Consider the following 18,615-nt stretch of genomic DNA (forward strand, 5'->3'; position numbering starts at 1 on the left):
ACAGAGATATCAGGTGATGGTCGGCCTGCAGGCCTGTAACTATAGCCCTGTGGACCACTCTGGGAAGACTCTGGAGTCCTCAGCACACAGGAGCAGGTGACCTCTTCCTCTAGACTTCCTTCAAGAAGGCTCCCTGCCCCCACTAGAACTGATGGACACCTTCCCCATGCTAAGGCCTGTGTACACAAACACACACACACACACACACACACACACACACCCACCCACACACACACACACAAGGTCAGACAATTAATTTCAAAAACTCATCCTAGAAAAAGTACCGCTTACCTCGTTGCTGAATATCACTGCAGTCACCTTCAAAGTATCCCCCTTGGGAAGCTATGCACCAACGCCAGTGCCTAGTTCACCCTTCAAATCAATTTTGGAACTCTTTTTCTGGAATGGGTCATCAGAGTTGTCGTCATACTACCCTTGATGTCTTGAACGTCATCAAAATGTCTTCCTTTCAATATTTCCTTCATCTTCAGGTAAAGGAAGAAGTCATTGGGGGCCAGGTCAGGTTAATAGGGAGGGTTTTCCAATACAGTTATTTGTTTACTGGCTAAAAACTCCCTCACAGACAGTGCCGTGTGAGCTGGTACATTGTTGGGATGCAAGAGACATGAATTTTTGGTAAAAAGTTCAGGTCATCTAATTTTTTCATGCAGCCTTTTCAGCGCTTACAAATAGTAAATGTGGTTAACTGTTTTCTTAGTTGGTACAAAGTCATAATGAATAATCCCTCTGATATTAAAAAAAGGTTAGCAACATCGTTGCAATAAATTCAAGAACTTAATTGACCGAACTCCTGTGTGTGCGTGTGTCTTTTTGTATCAGAGTAATGATATCTATGTGAATAAACCTGATAAATACTACAATACATAATGATTAAACAGTACATCCCATTTTACAACAAACATTTGGCCAGTCATATACAGATAAAGATATATTAAAAAAAAAAACTGCCTCTTGAAACTTACAGAACACATAAGGTGACTATTTTTTCTAGGGATATGATTTAAATAATAGAAAACTGCCTACATTTTTACTCAGAAAATGTGTATTAATTAGTTTCAGGTGAATTAGATATTAAATAATTGTTGCACTAATTTTACAACATTTCTTAGTGTTCTATTACCTTACACAGATTATTATTATTCTTTAATTTGCAAATTTATATCTTTAAAAATAAGTTACAATTTTACTGAGGAATCTACTGAAAACATGGAACATTGTTCTTACAATACTGTTACCATCCAAAAATATAAAGTAATTGCAGACGATACTAGAGCACAAAGAAAGGGATTGGTCTGCATTCATTTTTCAGGATTATTAGCCTGATGACTATGATTTTAAAATAATTCCCACCAAATATATTCCCCAAAGTATTTCAACATCATGGTATTTATTCATAAAATGTGTTATAATTTTAATAATCAAGATCTGATATTAATATGATAGTATCTCCCTAAATATTCCTTGAAGGGAGGTGTACTTTTGTACATTAAAAGAAGCTCTATGCCATAGAAAGTTGGGAAAGATTGGGTTTAATAGTTTTCTTAAGCAAATTTCCTTACTGCAAGCTAGATCACCAAAAGTCTTTAATGTCGTAATTTGTAGTATAATATAGTGATATATTTACTATTCTCCCAAACTCAGTTTCTCATGGAATCCTTCATTACATGGAGTGTCAAAGGAAACTAGTGTTTTTTGTGTCATACCAGTATAGGATCATTCATTCATTAACAGGTATGTTTGCTTTCATTAGGCAAAGAGACAAGATCAGAAATTCTGAATATATGGATAATGTCATGTACATCTTACTGAAAATACTTTCTTTCGAATTTTTCTTTGGATTATTTAAGATTTTTATACCCACTGGTTGTCCTGTTTAGTTTTCTTTTTACCAAACACAGAAATACGGTAGAAGATAAGAGGAAATAAAAGGCTGTATAATAACTTTTTAATTTCACTAAAGCAATATTTGAATTTCAAATAGTATATTGACATTAAAGGGGAAGTTCATTGTAGAATTGTTTAGTTAAAAAAAACAAAAATGCGTTTAAGAAAAGTTTGGGCACAAAAATAGTTTAAAGCTAAGTATAAGAATTACTTTAAGCACAGAGATAAATCATGCAAGTTTTTCCCTTTTATGATTTTTCCTTTGGGAAGAAAATACGCATTTTTTTTAATCCTTATTTTGCTGCCTTCATAAGATTGTAAGGTAAGAGTTCTAAGGTCAATAGTAACTCGACTGCAGTGTATATTAAATCAATGTGTGTACTTTTTGTGAATGCTGTAAGTCAACTACTGATAGTTGAAATGTTCTCTGTTTCTTTGATGTCTACAAAGATGATAACCAACTGTATGTATGTGGATGATGTGTCTTTCTGGATACACCCCCCTTTTGACTTCAAGCCTGTTGGAAATTGGTACTTTTGCAATAAGAGCATTTTCAACTACCTGAATCAAGACTTTCATAGCAATATCACTTACTGGTTCTTGACAGCTAATGAAGTGGCAAAGCAGGGCTGATAAACTCCAGAGCCTATCAAGAGGGTTGAGTGTAGCTTTTTTTAGATTTTGATTTACTAAATGAGGTGGAAGTCATTAAGTTCATCAAACAAACTCAGCTGTGAACTTTTAAACTAATTTTTTGATTTTTTTTTTTTAAGTAGAAGTGATTTATCCATTTGAGTGTTTAGAAATGAGAAAATAAGTTATAATTGGGGAAAGTTAGAAACTTTTTCTCAATTTTTAAAATTCTACCAGTTTCCATCACTTGTGAGTTTTGTCAGTAGTGGCATTTAGCTCAATAATAAGTGCGTATCTTTTGGAAAGAATTCCTTTACAAGAAAATTTTTAAAAAATCAATTTTTAAAATCTTACAAATCTTATTAAAAAGATGTTTCCATTTAAGGATACAGCAAAATACATAACCTCAGCTTTTAAAGCAAGTTTTGTGAGGTGGAAGTTCATAGGTCATTATTTTCATAACAATTTACTAATTTGAAGAGAAAGTTAAAAATAATACCTATCATGTCTTCGAAGAAATAAATATATTCCAATTTTAATGATATAAAATTATTTTCAATTTAATCCAAAGTTTACTAATAACAATATTGTTATGAAGAATAATATTTTTATAAAGGGCTGAGTTAAAAGATTATAACTATGTACATGCAGAATCAGCAGGTATCAGGAAAATGAAAAAATTAAGAAATCAGTGACCTTAGATAATGTTATGTGTCTCTTTCTTTGCTCACATTGAATTGCTCTAAGGGTTTCATTAGCATTTCATAGCAATAACACTTTCTCTTCCTCATGTCTTAAGACAAATTTACCTGTTATTTTCTTCATTCAGAATAATGTGAGTCTCATTTTGAATATGTACTGTGGCTAGCAGGGATTAAAAGGAAATCATATTTCACATTTATTATTTATTTTAACACTGCTATTACTGTTTTTCTTGTGGTTTTTTTATTGTTTTGTAAAAGGGAAAAAAATCACGTTTTTTGATGAAGGATAGAAGAAATTAGTAAAGAAGTTAATAATAAATTGATGTATGCTACTTTTTTGCCCACTATTGAAGAAGAGGTAAATCAGATTCTGAATTAGATGTTTATCTTTGTGGGAATAAACGTCTATGGGTCCTGCACTGATCTAGAGAATATTTAATGCCTGCTATCTAGTCCAACCGAGGGATGTGCTTGATTTAATGGCCCCTGAGAAAGTAAGGATTGTCAACAAGTAAGCTAGATTTTTTGCGTTATCTTAGGGTATTACTGAGTTGTCCTTAAATCAAACCTGGATTACATTATATCTAACTTCAGTTCAAAAACACTTCTCAACCTAACCCAATCTTAGAATATATTTATAGCAGAATGTATTTGAAAAATAAAATAGATTAATTTAAACTTGTCTCATTTACTATGTATGATAAAATTGTTCAATTATTTTTTTCTGTATAATGTAAATTTTAGAACTAATACCATCAGATATTTTTTGCAAAAATGAATTATCTGGGTAGAGCAGAATATAGGAAGACTGAATTTTGCCCAAATTTTCTATGTACTAATTCCATCTCTCTCCCTTTATTTGTGAATTTCAAAAAAAATTACACGATGTCAATTAATTGTTTACATCTGACTTCCCTTACTGAATAAATTATGAAATATATCCACTCCAAAGTTAAATACGTTATTAGGGGAAAATATTTGCAGCATGCCATCATAAATAGGATATTGTTGTCATTAAGATTAGAATATACCCAGAACACATGGTACGATTTTGTCTAAAGATTCTTTGAGTTCATTGGTTTACCATACTCTCCTCTCTCATTTCCTTCACATCCCTCTGCAGGGAAATCTGATGCAAACAAAATCCCTTCATGGATACACCAGAAGCCTGCATAATTAAAGTGTATCTATTCTAGTTAAAGAAGGACATGCCATGTGAATGCCATATGAATGCCCTCTCTTCCCCGTCCTCCCCAAAAAGGAGACATTAAAATAACCTCTTTGGTCAACAACTTCTAGTTCTTTAACTGACAAACTTAAACTATGTTTGTGGTATCTAGACACTGTGCAGTTTAGAGAATCAACAGACTAGAAGTAGTAAGGACAGCAAGATAAGTTATGAGTTATCTAACCCACATGTACTAATACACATTCATAAAAATATCCATTTTATCCCACTAATTAGAAATCCATTTATTCATTCATTTCATAAACATATAGTGCACAGCTTCTGTCAGCCAAATCTAGTGTTGGGTAATTCCTACTTACAGCCACACACACAGATTTGGTTACTTGATTGATTCTTGAGAATGTGGTTCATATGATCTCCTGGAGTTTCCTTGTGACCTTCTCTCTCCATTCCAACTCTAAGAATTAAATACATTATTTACTCAACCAAAAAGGAATACCCATGAACACTGAAATAAATATGTTCTCTAGTATGTTTACACTCACATGTATCATTTTTTTCAGTGAATAGGAAGACTACTTTCCTCTCATAAATATGTGTTATTGTAGAACACTACTGATGAAATACTGTTTCTTTTTTTCTATAAAAGTTCATTTGCTTAGCATTGGAACAATTCAAATAAATCATTCTTAAAGATTTTTTTAAAAATTCTTATAGTTGGAGTATGCAGCAGATAGCTGGTGACTAAGTGGTGTGTAATTATTTAATTCTCCATATGTGAATATTTTCCACAGTTTTGTTACTGAGAAAATAAAGTATAAAATTTGTAAATATCAGAAAACATTTGCTTTTTTATAGTCATGTGGAATATGATACTTATTTAAAGAACACACTGAAATATATGCTGTGGTACATGTAAATAATTGACCGAGACTTTGGGCAAAACCAGACTTTCAATTGTATTAAGATAAGCCTCCTTTTCTTTCTTTCTTTTTTTTTTTCATAACTTTGCTAATGGTAATACAATGTTTACCACTCATAGGCATTTAATGAATACTTGCTGGTGAGCTGACTGATAATAGAAACCTGACTGTAAAGGAACCTATAAATAATTAAGATATAAGACAATCAAAAACAAAGTTTTGATATCTGGATTACTAGCCCATCACTCAAAGCACTACATTAACCAATATGAGTTGTAAAAGAAGGATCTATATGTTAATTCTTAATGTTTACTAATTACCTTGCACAAAAATGAGTGATCAATGGCAATGCCTATTTGTATTAATCATTTTGTCCACCTTAAAACTTTTAGTCGCTTTATGTGATAATGGCATTTAAACTCATTGTTATTCTTCCATGAAGTAAAAATTAGCATTATGAATTAGCTATTTTATACATTGTTTGCAATTTTTTGAGCATATATTTGTACCAGAAACTTTATACATCAGGAATCAGGCAGCAAAAAATAGAGAAAAAGTTAGTCACATTTTCTTAGAAATTTATTTAGAAAGAGCATTGAACTGAGAGTCAAGAGAACTGAATTTAAATCTGGCCTCTGCAACTATTATGATAAAAGTCACTTACATTCTTTTGTAAATGGAAGTAAATAGACCTTATAGTCTAAAGATCTTTCTAGATTTCAAATTCAAAATTAATTAATTATCTAGTTAACTATTTCCTTTACATATAACTAGACCCATATGGCACTGTGCCCATTTTTATTTTAGAGAACTAAAGCATTTACCCTACTGCCCATGCAAATGAGTGGTATGTGATTAATGTGTGTATGATCAAAGCCGGTGGGGCATCAGAGAAAGAAGTAAGATCTGCTAATTCTCAGGGTTTCCATGAGAGAGATGGTTTCTAATTGTACCTTGAAGCACAAGAACAGGGAAAATAAATTGGAAGCAAGAGTGGGCAGGCCAGGATTAGAGAGGTATAAATTGGCCATTTCTGATAAAATTGTGGGAATTTATAGAAACAGGTACCAAACAGGAACTTATAAAATAAGGTACCAAATGAAGATTTGGGACTGCAATTTTTATTAGATTGGGCTAAGATAATGGTAGTAGGTGAAATTCTTTTTTTGTTTTTTTGTTTGTTTGTTTTGTTTTGTTTTTTTAAAATAAAAGTATACTGTTTTTAAAATATGATCAAGCCACTGTATATAGTGATGCCTTGAAGAATATTTTAAAGTTAAGAGAAATTAAAGATAGGGGACCAGTTAAACTATTGCTATAAACTAGTTTTTAGTGTGATTGCTATAGTACTGTAAAGCAAGTACTATTGACTTGCTTTTTATTCAAGGAGTCTAAATATATTCTTCCTTTATTTAGTTTATAGCAATAGTTTAATGGGTCTTCTCTCTTCAGTTGCACTGAAATAGTTTTACTATTGCTACTGCAATAGTTTTTGTGATTAATATTACTAGTTAAACAGAACGCTGAAAAATGTTATCCATGTGATTAGCATATGTAAAACGATGACAACAGTGCTTAGAACATAGACTTTTAAAATTAGCTATTTTATTATAATTTTATAGCCATGTTATAAATAATTTAGGGTTCAGTTTACATAATTTTATTAGTCACTTGAATGTACAATGTAACTAGAAAAGCCAGTATATAATTTGACATACAATATATGGTGCAACATTTTTTTCTAGATATTTGTTATTACATTTACCTTTTATGAGTTTTTGTTCCTTTTTTTTTAAATAAAAGATTTTTCAAATAGTGTTTGAGACACTTGCTCCTATGTTTCAGGACTAGGTATATGCTAGAAAAAGGTTCCAGGACCAGGAATATAAAAATAAGTAAAAGCAGCATACTGTAATTCTAGAAAGGGAGCTAAAGAAATAAAGCAGTGATTAAACTACATTTGTAATGGCACTGTGTTTCACAAAGGAGGGCATGAGGCACAGTCTCTTAGAATGTACAAGAAGTCACAGGAGAGGCTTCATCAGTGATTCACCTAAGCAGGAGAGGGTGGAAAATGGAGAACCCTAGGGAATAGAGAGCGTTCTAAGCTGTGGTGACTATAGATAGCATGTCACTGAGTTAATTGAAAATAATCCTCTGTGTGTGTGTGTGTGTGTGTGTGTGTGTGTGTATAAATATATGTATCTGCATATCATTGTATATATAGGTATATGCACACTTATACACTATTGGTGGATGAATAAAATAAGTAAGTGTGGAAAGCACAAAGGGCTCAAATAACAGACATTGGAAATTTCTAGGCAGGTTATAAAGTGGCAAGTGATGTAATATCTGTGCTCTTGATTTTGATACATGCCTTGTTTGAATGAATTGCATTATTATGAAATTGCTTTTGCTGTAGTTTCTTGAATGGATGAATGTTCTGTACACTTAAACCTTGCACATTTGTTAATGTTGATACTACCTCCCTTTCCTGAAAGGCTATCTGCTGAGTATAAACTTACTGAATCACCTGTTTTCACCTGGATATTTTCAGAAATTCCTTTTTTTGTTTTCTGGCAATAACATTGTCTGATTATTTCCCTTCTATAGATGACTTGATTTTTATTTAAGTAGTCCAAATATATCCTTCCTTTAATAGTAAGTTCCATAATTGATCCCTCTATAAAATTAGAATTTCCTGGAAGATGGTGACACTTCAGTCTGCAGATATAAGTCTATTTTTAGATTTTATTTCCTATTTATGTTTCATTCCGATTACCGTGTTTGCCCGAAAATAAGACCTAGCCGGGCAATCAGCTCTAATGTGTCTTTTAGAGCAAAAATTAATGTAAGACACGATCTTATTTTACTATAAGACCGGGTCTATAATATAATATAATAATATAATATAGTATAGTATAGTATAGTATAATATAATATAATATAATATAATATAATATAATATAATATAATATAATATAATATAATATAACTGGGTCTTACATTAATTTTTGCTCCAAAAACGCATTAGAGCTGATTGTCCGACTAGGTCTTATTTTCAAGGAAACAGGGTATCTTCTCATTAATCAATTTCACCTCTTTCAAAAAGTTTTTTATTTTTTGTTACTCAGTTTGGAACTTTGACAACCAGAATTAACCCTCTCTTCCTTAGGTCAATTCTTCTTCTTTCCTGTGCTCCTGTGTTGCATTTTGGTGGACTCTTTATCTCCTTCTCCTGATAGTGAGGGAGTGAGCTGGAGGAATTTACAGTCTACAGTTGTTTTGACTTGGAAACAAGCTCCAAAACCTTTAACATATTTTCTTCTAGGAAAATATATTCTTTATCCTTTCATATTTTTGTGATTGATGTGATTGTTGGGAAACACTATCAAAAACATTCTGTAGAGTGTTCACACCTTCCTCTCCTTCCTCTCCTGCTTTCACTGTACTTTATTACAATTGTTTCCTTTAGTAAAAGGATAATATTTATTGTGTGTGTGTGTGTGTGTGTGTGTGTGTGTGTGTGTGTGTGAGAGAGAGAGAGAGAGAGAGAGAGAGAGAGAGAGAGAGAGAGAGAGAGAGATTAAAACAGTATTTGGCATGCAAGTGTTAGTTATAATAATGATGTTGATCATGCCTTTGTACATTAGCTGTACTTCTACTTTATGGACATTTTTCAATAATTTTCTAGTCATGTAGCCTTCTAGAGTTACTGTAATAAAGCATTTGCAAATGCAAATTTTGCAATTTATAACCATTTGATTACTAATTCTATCCTACCTGGAATAGGAATATATGGATATGTGCCAGATTTCAGCATTCTATATCAAAATGTTTCAGGCTTCACTATATTGAATATATTCTCTTAATAATTTGTGACTTGATATTCCATTTGTATTGTTTCCTCTCTTCATTTAATATGGATATTTTCCTCTATTTTCTTGCCTCCTTTTCTCCTTTCTTTCTTTCTTTCTTTCTTTCTTTCTTTCTTTCTTTCTTTCTTTCTTTCTTTCTTTCTTTCTTTCTTTCTTTCTTTCTTTCTCTCTTTCTCTCTTTCTCTCTTTCTCCCTTCCTCCCTCCCTCTTCCCTCCCTCCCTGCCTCCCTCCCTCCGACCCTTCCTCCCTCCCTCCCCCCCCTCTCTTTCCTTCCTTCCTTTTTATTATGAGAGTCAAGGAAAGAGTATGAGACTTTTATTATGAGACTCAAGACTCAAGGAAAGAGTAAAAGTGACTTTTCTCTCAAATTTACCAGAAGAAAGTCATGTTTATTTTGTAGAAAGATTATTCTGGAGGCAGTGTATAACATTGTTTATTGATGTAAACCTAGAGAGGGAGTTCTGTTAGAAGATAATTATAATAATCAAGGGAAGAAATTATGAGGAATTGAACTATGACAGTGACAGTGAGTATATAAGCAAAAGAAAATATGGGATAAGTTGTTACAGTGCAAAACAAAACTGAAGTGATAGATAGAATCTGTGGATACTGAAGAGGATCTGGTTTGTATGATTCTTTGGATGAGTGGTACTTGCAACCAGTTTTAAAACATACAGAAAAGTGATGATGTCAGTAATGGAAACAAAGAAAACGGAGTGAGTTCTGTTCAAGTCATGCAGACTCAGATATATGTTTAATATCTAAATACAGGTTTCTAGTAAGTCTTTGGTCTTTGGAGGGAAATCTGTCTTGGAAGGTATACATTTGAGACATATCAAAATGCTGCTAGTAACAAAAGCCATAGTTGCAGATAAGATTACCCACAGAGTTGTTATTGTGTAAAAGGACCAAATATAAGGCAAATAGAATAATATAAATATTTAACAGACTCCTAAGTAAAGCAAGTTATGTGATAGTAGGAGGTAACGAATCTTCTCAACTACGAAGCCTTTGTATTCCCCAAAATGTATTCTTACAGTTCTCACATTCTTCTCAACAATCAGTTCTTAATATTCTCAACAATTCTACCCTCTTAAAAGTAGTATGGGGTAAGATATAAAGAGCCAGCCCTCCAGTGTCAAAGCAAAGTGGATATCTTCGCTCTACATCACACCAGCTCTATGACTTAGTATATTTTCAATGTCTATCTGAGTCAATTTCTTCATGAGAGTAAATGGGAATGAAAATTTCCACCTCACTAGGTTATTGTGAGGCTTAAATGAATATAAACATTCAGCAGTTTTTGGCACATAATAAACATTTACAATGTCTGTCTCTTGTATTTTTCCTTGTTTTTATCTCCTGGTCTTTATTCACGTCCTCTGCATGTAATGCTCGACCACACCTATTTCTGCAGGCGAAAGTCCTATACACTTTTTAACACCAAGTTTAATTGCCAACCCTTTTCTCCAAGGATTATTCACTTCTCCTTTTGGCACTCACTGTTTCTTCCTGACAGTTTCCTCAGCTCTTATTAATCTCTTTGTTGTGTTGTTCTTTTAGATATTGCTTTTCTAATGGCATTTGTGTAACTTTCCATCGAGGTTTTTATGAATCTTTACACTCCACAAATATCTTAGCCAATGTCTGTGTGTTACACATAATGAGGACGGGATATGTGTTTGTCGACTTACATAATGACTCCATTACATAATAAAAATCTGAGTCATCAGATTAAATTGTAAACATGTATTTTTTCACATTATAAAAAGTGGAACACAGATTAATATCACAGGCCTGCTCTTGATGTTTTACAAGCATATTTAAGGGGAAATGCATCATCTCTCTCTGACAATGTAGTTCAGGGCATTTGTATATTGAGTGGGGTCTAGGAGTGTAGAGCTGGGCTGGGAATGGATTTTTAGTTGTCCAAAGCTGAATTTGAGGCACCTTGTACCTTGACCAGGAAGTCTATCCAAGTCAAAAAGCTGATTATTCACATCAACTACGAATGAGAAGCATCTGGCAGAGGAGTCTCCTGACATAAATTCAGTGTGATGAAGACCTTAGAGATCAGACCATCATCAAAGGCAAAGAAATAAGTTGGAAGAAAAACTTGGAGAAATGTTCAAGGCAAAAGTGGTGAGGTTGTATTTTATAGAATTTTGTTGGTTCTGGCACATGTTGTAAAAAGTAGTTAAAAGTTAACTTCAGGCCAGGATATGTAAACTTGATGCACATTTTGCGTGTTTACTGCTATTGAATTTAGAAAATAGATTTTTCTAAATATATTTGAAAAACACTTACCAAACTGCAAATTGAGAGAGTATGCTTAGTATCACCAAATAAATAAAATCATATAGAAACCCACTAAATTTGACTCTATGTATGCCATGACAAGATGCACTGGCCAGAAATTCTAGAAGTTCATCATTCACACAGTTTATCTTTAGAGCAGTACTTTCCAAACATAAGTCTGAGGAAAGAACTTCCCTTCTGTGTAATAAGTCCTTGATGAAATAAAAATAAAGTGAGAAAAATAGGGTGAATTTTTCCACAGTGTAAATATATTCATTTCTAAAGATGATTCTTTGTGTATGTGTTTGTCCTTTCTGCACTTTTTGTTAGTTAAATGGCATGCTTCCTCCTTTTTGTATGAAGTGATTATGATAGCAAATAGTATGTGTTTTGTTTTTATCATCAATAAAAGGTTGCCAAATTTTATTTCAGCCTAATTTTGTCTTTGGAAATATTTTTTGGTGTATGACTTTTAAAAAATAATATAGGAAGCATTAAAATATGGGATCTAAAATTCTGGAACTTGATGAAATAGCTTTTGACTACTTTCAATGGGATCTTTAAGTGTTCTTTGAAAAGTTTAAGTAATGGAAAAAGGACATAAATCTAAAGCCATCATTGAATGCAGGCAATGTGTTTGAGTTCAGCAACTGGTAGGGTCCTATTACTTTTCATGCCATAAAACTTGAGAGAGAGATAGAGGAAGGGAGAGAGAGGGAGGGGAAAAAGGGAAGGAGGGAGGGAAGGAGAGAAAGAAATATAATGGGAGGTAGAAATATAAAGAACAGAGTGGCTGTAGTTTGGGTTTGAAGTCAAGTATACAGGAGTTTTCCTTCCTGTAAAAAGTCTGGTTCTAGGCAGTCTTGCACTCTAGAAATCAGTATTTATTTCATTGCCTTTTGAAAATCTGATTACATTACATTGTACTGTGTAATCATCTATATAAATATGTGTTTATCCTAAAGATAATCATAACACTATAGGAACCATACAACTGTATTATATGGAGATGGATATTCATGTATGGTTTTGATGTAAATTTTTCCATCTTTTATTTTCTTTTTGTATAATAAAATAAATATATAAGAATATTAGTTTATGCAATAATTTTGATATATTTTTTACATTTTATTAAATTTTGGGGGGTTATATTGATTAATAAAATTATATAAGTTTCAACTATACATTTCTATAGTGCATTATCTGTATATTGCATTGTGTGTTCACCACCCAAAGTCAAAATATCTCAAATAATGTACTAGTAATAATGATTGCTACCAATGTATTTTTATGTTTTCTTTATTCAAATAAAGCTTCATTAGAGGTCGTGATAAATTCAAGGGAAATAGATAAAATGTATAAATAAGGAGAATGAAAATTAGAATCGACTCATTAGAAAAATCATGGTTCTTCCCTGATTATTTGGTAGGATATTCTGATTAAAGAACACATCAATTATAATTATTTTTCTTCTTTTGCTGTATGTTATTAGATTGAAAGGAAGTCTATCAAATGGACTTTATATGTGTCTTGAATTTCATAAGACTACTTTTTGGAACCACATCACAAGAGAATGCAATCTATTCATAATTGACCACGAGGCTGCTTGAAATTATGTGAATTGATGTTTCCTTTCAGAACATCTGTAACTTAAGCTTACTGTCTACATTGTCTTATATCACAATGACAGTGGTGCTAATAATTAGCACTTATGGAGCACAAACTATTTGCTTTACTACATGATCAGTATATCATCTATTTTGTCATTACACAAATCACAGAAACACTAAATCATTTGGTGAATCTGGAGTAAACAGAAAGCTTGTTTAATCACAGTTCAATTTTAAGAATACATAGTTCATTAAAGAGAGCTTTCTGAAATGGCACTTTTGATTATAATCCTGCATTTACTTCTCTTTATGGTTGACATGGCATGTAGAAGTTGAAGTAATGTCTCAACCAGAGAAAAATTGAATTACACTCAAAATGAATTAGTGCCTTTACATGCTTTGGTCTATGAGGATTCATTGTAGTCCAATTTATTCTATAGAAATTTAGGTTGTTCTTTAAAATAATGTGTTGCTGTTTCACTGTTTATGAGCATAGGCAAGATGTGGAAATGTAATGGGATATTAAGTATCTTACATTACTGAATATTTATTTTAGTTCCCATGCCAATTTATGTCATGGTAATGTTTACTAATAGACACTGAAAAGAAACACCTAAACTTAAGAAGGAGTAGAATCAAGTTATTTGATATCGATTTCAGCTGAATGTGTCTACATATAGGAAAAACAAAATCATAAATCTAAATAAGGAAAAAATATTAAAAATATGAGATCTAGATTTAGAGAACAGGTCTCTGATTTGAAACTATGTATTTTGCCCTGGAAAGTGGTGAGATAACCTAAGCAATCCAGAATTTGCTATGGCTCACTGCCATGAGGGTTTCAAAAAGACTCTTCTCTCAGTTTTAAAGCAATGTAAAGAGTTCCCCAGAGAGAGGAACTTCTAAAGAAATTAAAATGATGAGGCAAAGTTAAAATATATTTGAAAGCAATGGAAAACAGCTGCTAACCCATACTCCAGGAAAATATTACCTTTTTTTAAAACAAAATGATCCAGCCATAACATGTTTTTGTTGTTTTTTTTTAAGTGTAGTTTGTTTCCAGAGTGATTTCAACAAAAACCACTAAAGACTTCTCTAAGTTGTCTGTACCTTGGAACCAACAATTCTCCCTGAACTAATTTACAGAATTCAACCTGTAACATATTTTTCAATCAGATGAATATTTTCAATGTTTGGAATTATAATATAGAAAATCTTATTTGTTATTTATAATTCAGGATACAGAAATTGGTGAACAAAAAATAATATTTTTCTGTTCTTAAAATGACTATGATATTTAATATTAATGTAAATCAAAGAGCATGTTTCTCCTATTTTATCCCTTCATATAAATTATTGGTATGTTAATAAGTTATCACACTTGGTAAGGTAGGTAGAAAGTAGTTTTTCATTCTCCTCCATCTGGATCCTAATTATCTAATTCTGGTTAAGATCGAAAATACTAATATTGAATCTCTACTTACAGAAACAGGTAACCTTTAATTAAGTACCTATTCTGCCAATTATCATTCTAGGTATTTTAGATGAATTTTCTAATTTCACCTTCACAATAAGTCTTTGAAGATATATTATTAAACCCATCTTCCAAAAACTGAGGCCCAAGTAATGTAAGGAACTCATTCTAGTTTGCACATCTAGTAAGTACTGTGGTGATGGTGGTGTACTTGCCTATATAACTGGATGACTCCATGTTTTATAGCTGTAGTAGTATCTGTCTTACTATAACTTCTTCCACTTGATGCATATTACTCCTTTATGTAGTTTCTATGCATTTTCAACTAAAAGTTTTTTGTGTGTCTTTTAGATGACCCTTCTATTGATTATTATTTCTATGTAGTTGTCTTGGTTTAGACTTGGCTGGCTTTTCTTTCTTTCTTTCTTTTTTTTTAGTTTGCCTAGCTACTTATACTTTGGTCTCTCTGTTATTAGAGTAGAATTATAGAGTTTAGAATTGGAAGGAAAACTAGAGGGCACCTAGTTTATTTGATGACCAGCTGACCTTAAACAGCCATTCAGTCAATACATGAACATTATCTGGTGACGTAGCCCCTAACTCTCATAGTAGCCCTTTTCATCCTCACACAGCTCAGAGCACCTGAAATTCCAGTCTTGTACAGACACTCTGTAGCAGTGATTCTTTCCAATCATTTGGACACTGGTGAAAGGAATGACATTTAAAGTAAGATGTTATGTAGAAGATTCTCTGTTCTTTTTTCTCTGGAGACTAATGCCTCTTATTTCAGGTATGACCCACATAAATGAAACTCTTTCCCTTAGTCTATTTCTCCCTTCCCTTCCTTCCCTTCGTTCCCTCCTTTTTTTTCCTTTTCTTTTGGTGCGGGGGGGGGGGGGGTCGCTTAGTATTATACTGTTTCTCATTAAGAAATTTGAAAGCATCTTTTTATAGCTTGTTAACAATTCATGTAATTTTCTGTATAAGATGGATAAATTGATAGATGGAGTGGTGGCTAGATCGAGTCATACATAGATAGATACATAGACATTCAATTTAATATTATTGACCTGGTAGTATGAAAAAGAAACCATGTGAGTTATGGATGATGAGCTATTAATTACATATTTCCTGACATGAGGGAATGCTAATTCTAGTAGATAAGTCACTTAGGTGAATGATTGTAATAACTGACAGTGTGATACAAGTTGTAAGAATAACTCAAGCAAAATATTGCAAAGAAATTACTTCTATGATAATTTATTGGTAGTTGCATTTTGAACTAGCTGATAAGAGTGGATGTTTTGCACGGTGCCATATAGGGTAGATATCAAGAACAATGGCGGCAATGGCTAAAAAGTGGACAACTACAGAGCGTGTCTTCCTGCAGGATAGAGGACCTGAGGAGCAGTACTGAGGTAGAGTCTAAACTCAGATGGTGGACACCCAACCTTTAATGCTAAGTTAAAGTGTTTGAACTTTGTCCTCTATTGAAATATTTATTTTGATAAGATGGAGAAGGCAGTAGGAGGAATAAATAAATCAAGGCAATTCATTAAATGGCTAATGTTCTGGAGTCAGGGCTAAGATGGAGGAGGCAGCTGCATTTCCACTTCCTGTTCTTGGAAGACACATTCTCCATTTTATGGATGAAAGGGTTCCATTATGTGTGCACTGGAAAAATCTGATTCATTGATTCAAGACACAATTTTGGAGAATTTCTATCCCTGTGGGGGGTGCAATATATATACAGAGGGTGCCACAAAAATGTATACACATTTTAAGAAAGGAAAAAAACTGTATTAAAATTGTATTGCTCAATATATACCGATAACAAAAGATGAATACAGGTCATGTGTATACATTTTTGGCACCCCTGGTATAATTTCAATTGAACCAGATATTTAAACAAAACCTCTTTGGTGATTATCAACAATTACTTTTCTCTGCAAAAGTGGACTTACAATTAATGGTATTTTTATCTAAACATATTTTTCTCACTTAAAGTATATAGGTCTAAAACTTCAGTATTTGCCCATCCACAGCAAAAGCCATTTGGAGAGCAATAACAAACTGAAAAATTGAGGTCAGATAGTAAAATTAATTTAATTCATGTTTTCATGAAAGCCCAACTTAGCTTTTTTATATATGGCAGTTATAAAATATTACAAATAATTTAAATGATGGAGTAGATTTAATGGTCAAAAAGATATATTAAAATTGTGCAGGCAATAAAAAGAGACTTCAAACAACCTAGAAGATTAAACAAAGTTTCCCCACATGACCTCTGCTCTGTTGGCCCCTATACTTTTCTTTCTAGCTAATGACTTGGAGCAAATGAAGCTACTTAATCAAGTCTTTGTAAAATTAAAGACATTTTATATACAATGCTGACCATTCTAATCTATCACTAACTGCAAATATATTCCACTAGCCCCATTGCGTAGACAAGGTTTTCTCTCCCTCTCTTCCATAGGAGTGTGTGGTCTTGAGTATAATATCAGCAAATTGATAACTCCCACTTCAATGAAATGTAAAAACAAACAAACAAACAAAATGGCTCCTGTACATTTCTTAGTACCATGAAGAGAAACTAATGATTGGTGACTACAGCACGCAGTAGTCACATCACCATGCACCATTAATCTGTGCTCATGTAGGACCTCAGATTAACACCCAATGTCTTGCTTTGTTACCTTGCAGAAATGTTGGAATCCAACAATGTTATCACTTTCAATGGCTTGGCCAACAGCTCCAGTTATCATACCTTCCTTTTGGATGAGGAACGGAGCAGGCTGTATGTTGGAGCAAAGGATCACATATTTTCATTCAACCTGGTTAATATCAAGGATTTTCAAAAGGTATCTTTATTCTAATATATGCACTGTAGTTCTTTTGAAGCATCTCAAGTTATATAGAATTCTCTAGCTATATAACAGTGTGACAACTGAAAAATTGTTTAAATTTATACTTTATATTTTCAGATGCAAATAAAAATGATGCATTGATTTGACTATCACAAATCAATGGATGCAATATACAATAAAACTCTTCAAGGAAGAAACTATAGTATTTACAATGATCAATAAGCAATAATAACTTCAGTCTATCCTTTCATAGTTATATCATTTTTCCTGCATAAAAGTAAATACCTGAACCATTATAGAAATATATCATAATTGATTTCATTACCAAGTGTGTGTGTGTATATAAATATATATATATATACACACATATATACATATATAATATGTATATATAATATGTATGTATGTGTATACTATATGCGTGTGTGCATATACCTATATATAAATGTATACATCTCTCCATACTGCCAGTAAATGCAAAGTGCATCAATCATTATACACATACTTAATCTGGTATATCAACTGTGTAAATAATGTTTACTGGAAAACAGACACTCAGTCACTTACATATTGTCTGCTTTTATTCTACAGTTGCAGAATTGAGTAGTTGTGATAGACATCATCTGGCTCACAAAGTCTAAAATATTTACTCTCTGGACTTTTAAACAAAACGTTTGCCAAACCCTAATCTGGAAGATCAATTTTCAGTGTTAGGTTTTTGCAAATGCGGTCATTTAGATTCTTTCAGTCTATGAGTTTTATCCATATTCTTTATTGTTTTCTGGCGTATTTAATTAACAAACTATACAGTTTGGAAAACAAAAATGGATTGACATATCAGTGAAAATTGTGCTACAGACTTTATATGCTGTAATCTAAGTCAACTATTTTTTTAGTCAATTTTTCTAGCCTTAATTCTCTGAGGAACAAAGATCTTTATGCAAGAATATTTACAAAAGTGCTAGTATAACATGCTTTTTAGAGTACATACACTTCAGTATTTATGTGGGTTAGTTTTACTTCTTCAGACTTGGGGCTTTAAAGTAGTATGCCTCAAATTCTTATAAACTGTAATAGATTGGACAAAATTAAGAGAAGTCATCCTTTACAAAATAAGTGAAAAATCTAAGATA

At 32.4% G+C, this 18,615-nt stretch overlaps 1 protein-coding gene across 1 annotated transcript in view; it reads left to right on the top strand.

Annotated features, from left to right (window-relative positions):
* Positions 1-18,615, top strand: part of SEMA3A (semaphorin 3A) — a 225,618-nt gene that overhangs the window by 46,582 nt on the left and 160,421 nt on the right. Inside the window, exon 2 of the mRNA XM_081079478.1 lies at positions 17,319-17,476. Coding sequence (XP_080935604.1) covers positions 17,319-17,476 — 158 coding nt within the window. The remainder of the gene's footprint in view (positions 1-17,318; positions 17,477-18,615) is intronic.

This window comes from Rhinolophus hipposideros (assembly GCF_964194185.1).
Source record: "Rhinolophus hipposideros genome assembly, chromosome: 18".
In the NCBI taxonomy this organism is placed as follows: Eukaryota; Metazoa; Chordata; class Mammalia; order Chiroptera; family Rhinolophidae; genus Rhinolophus; species Rhinolophus hipposideros.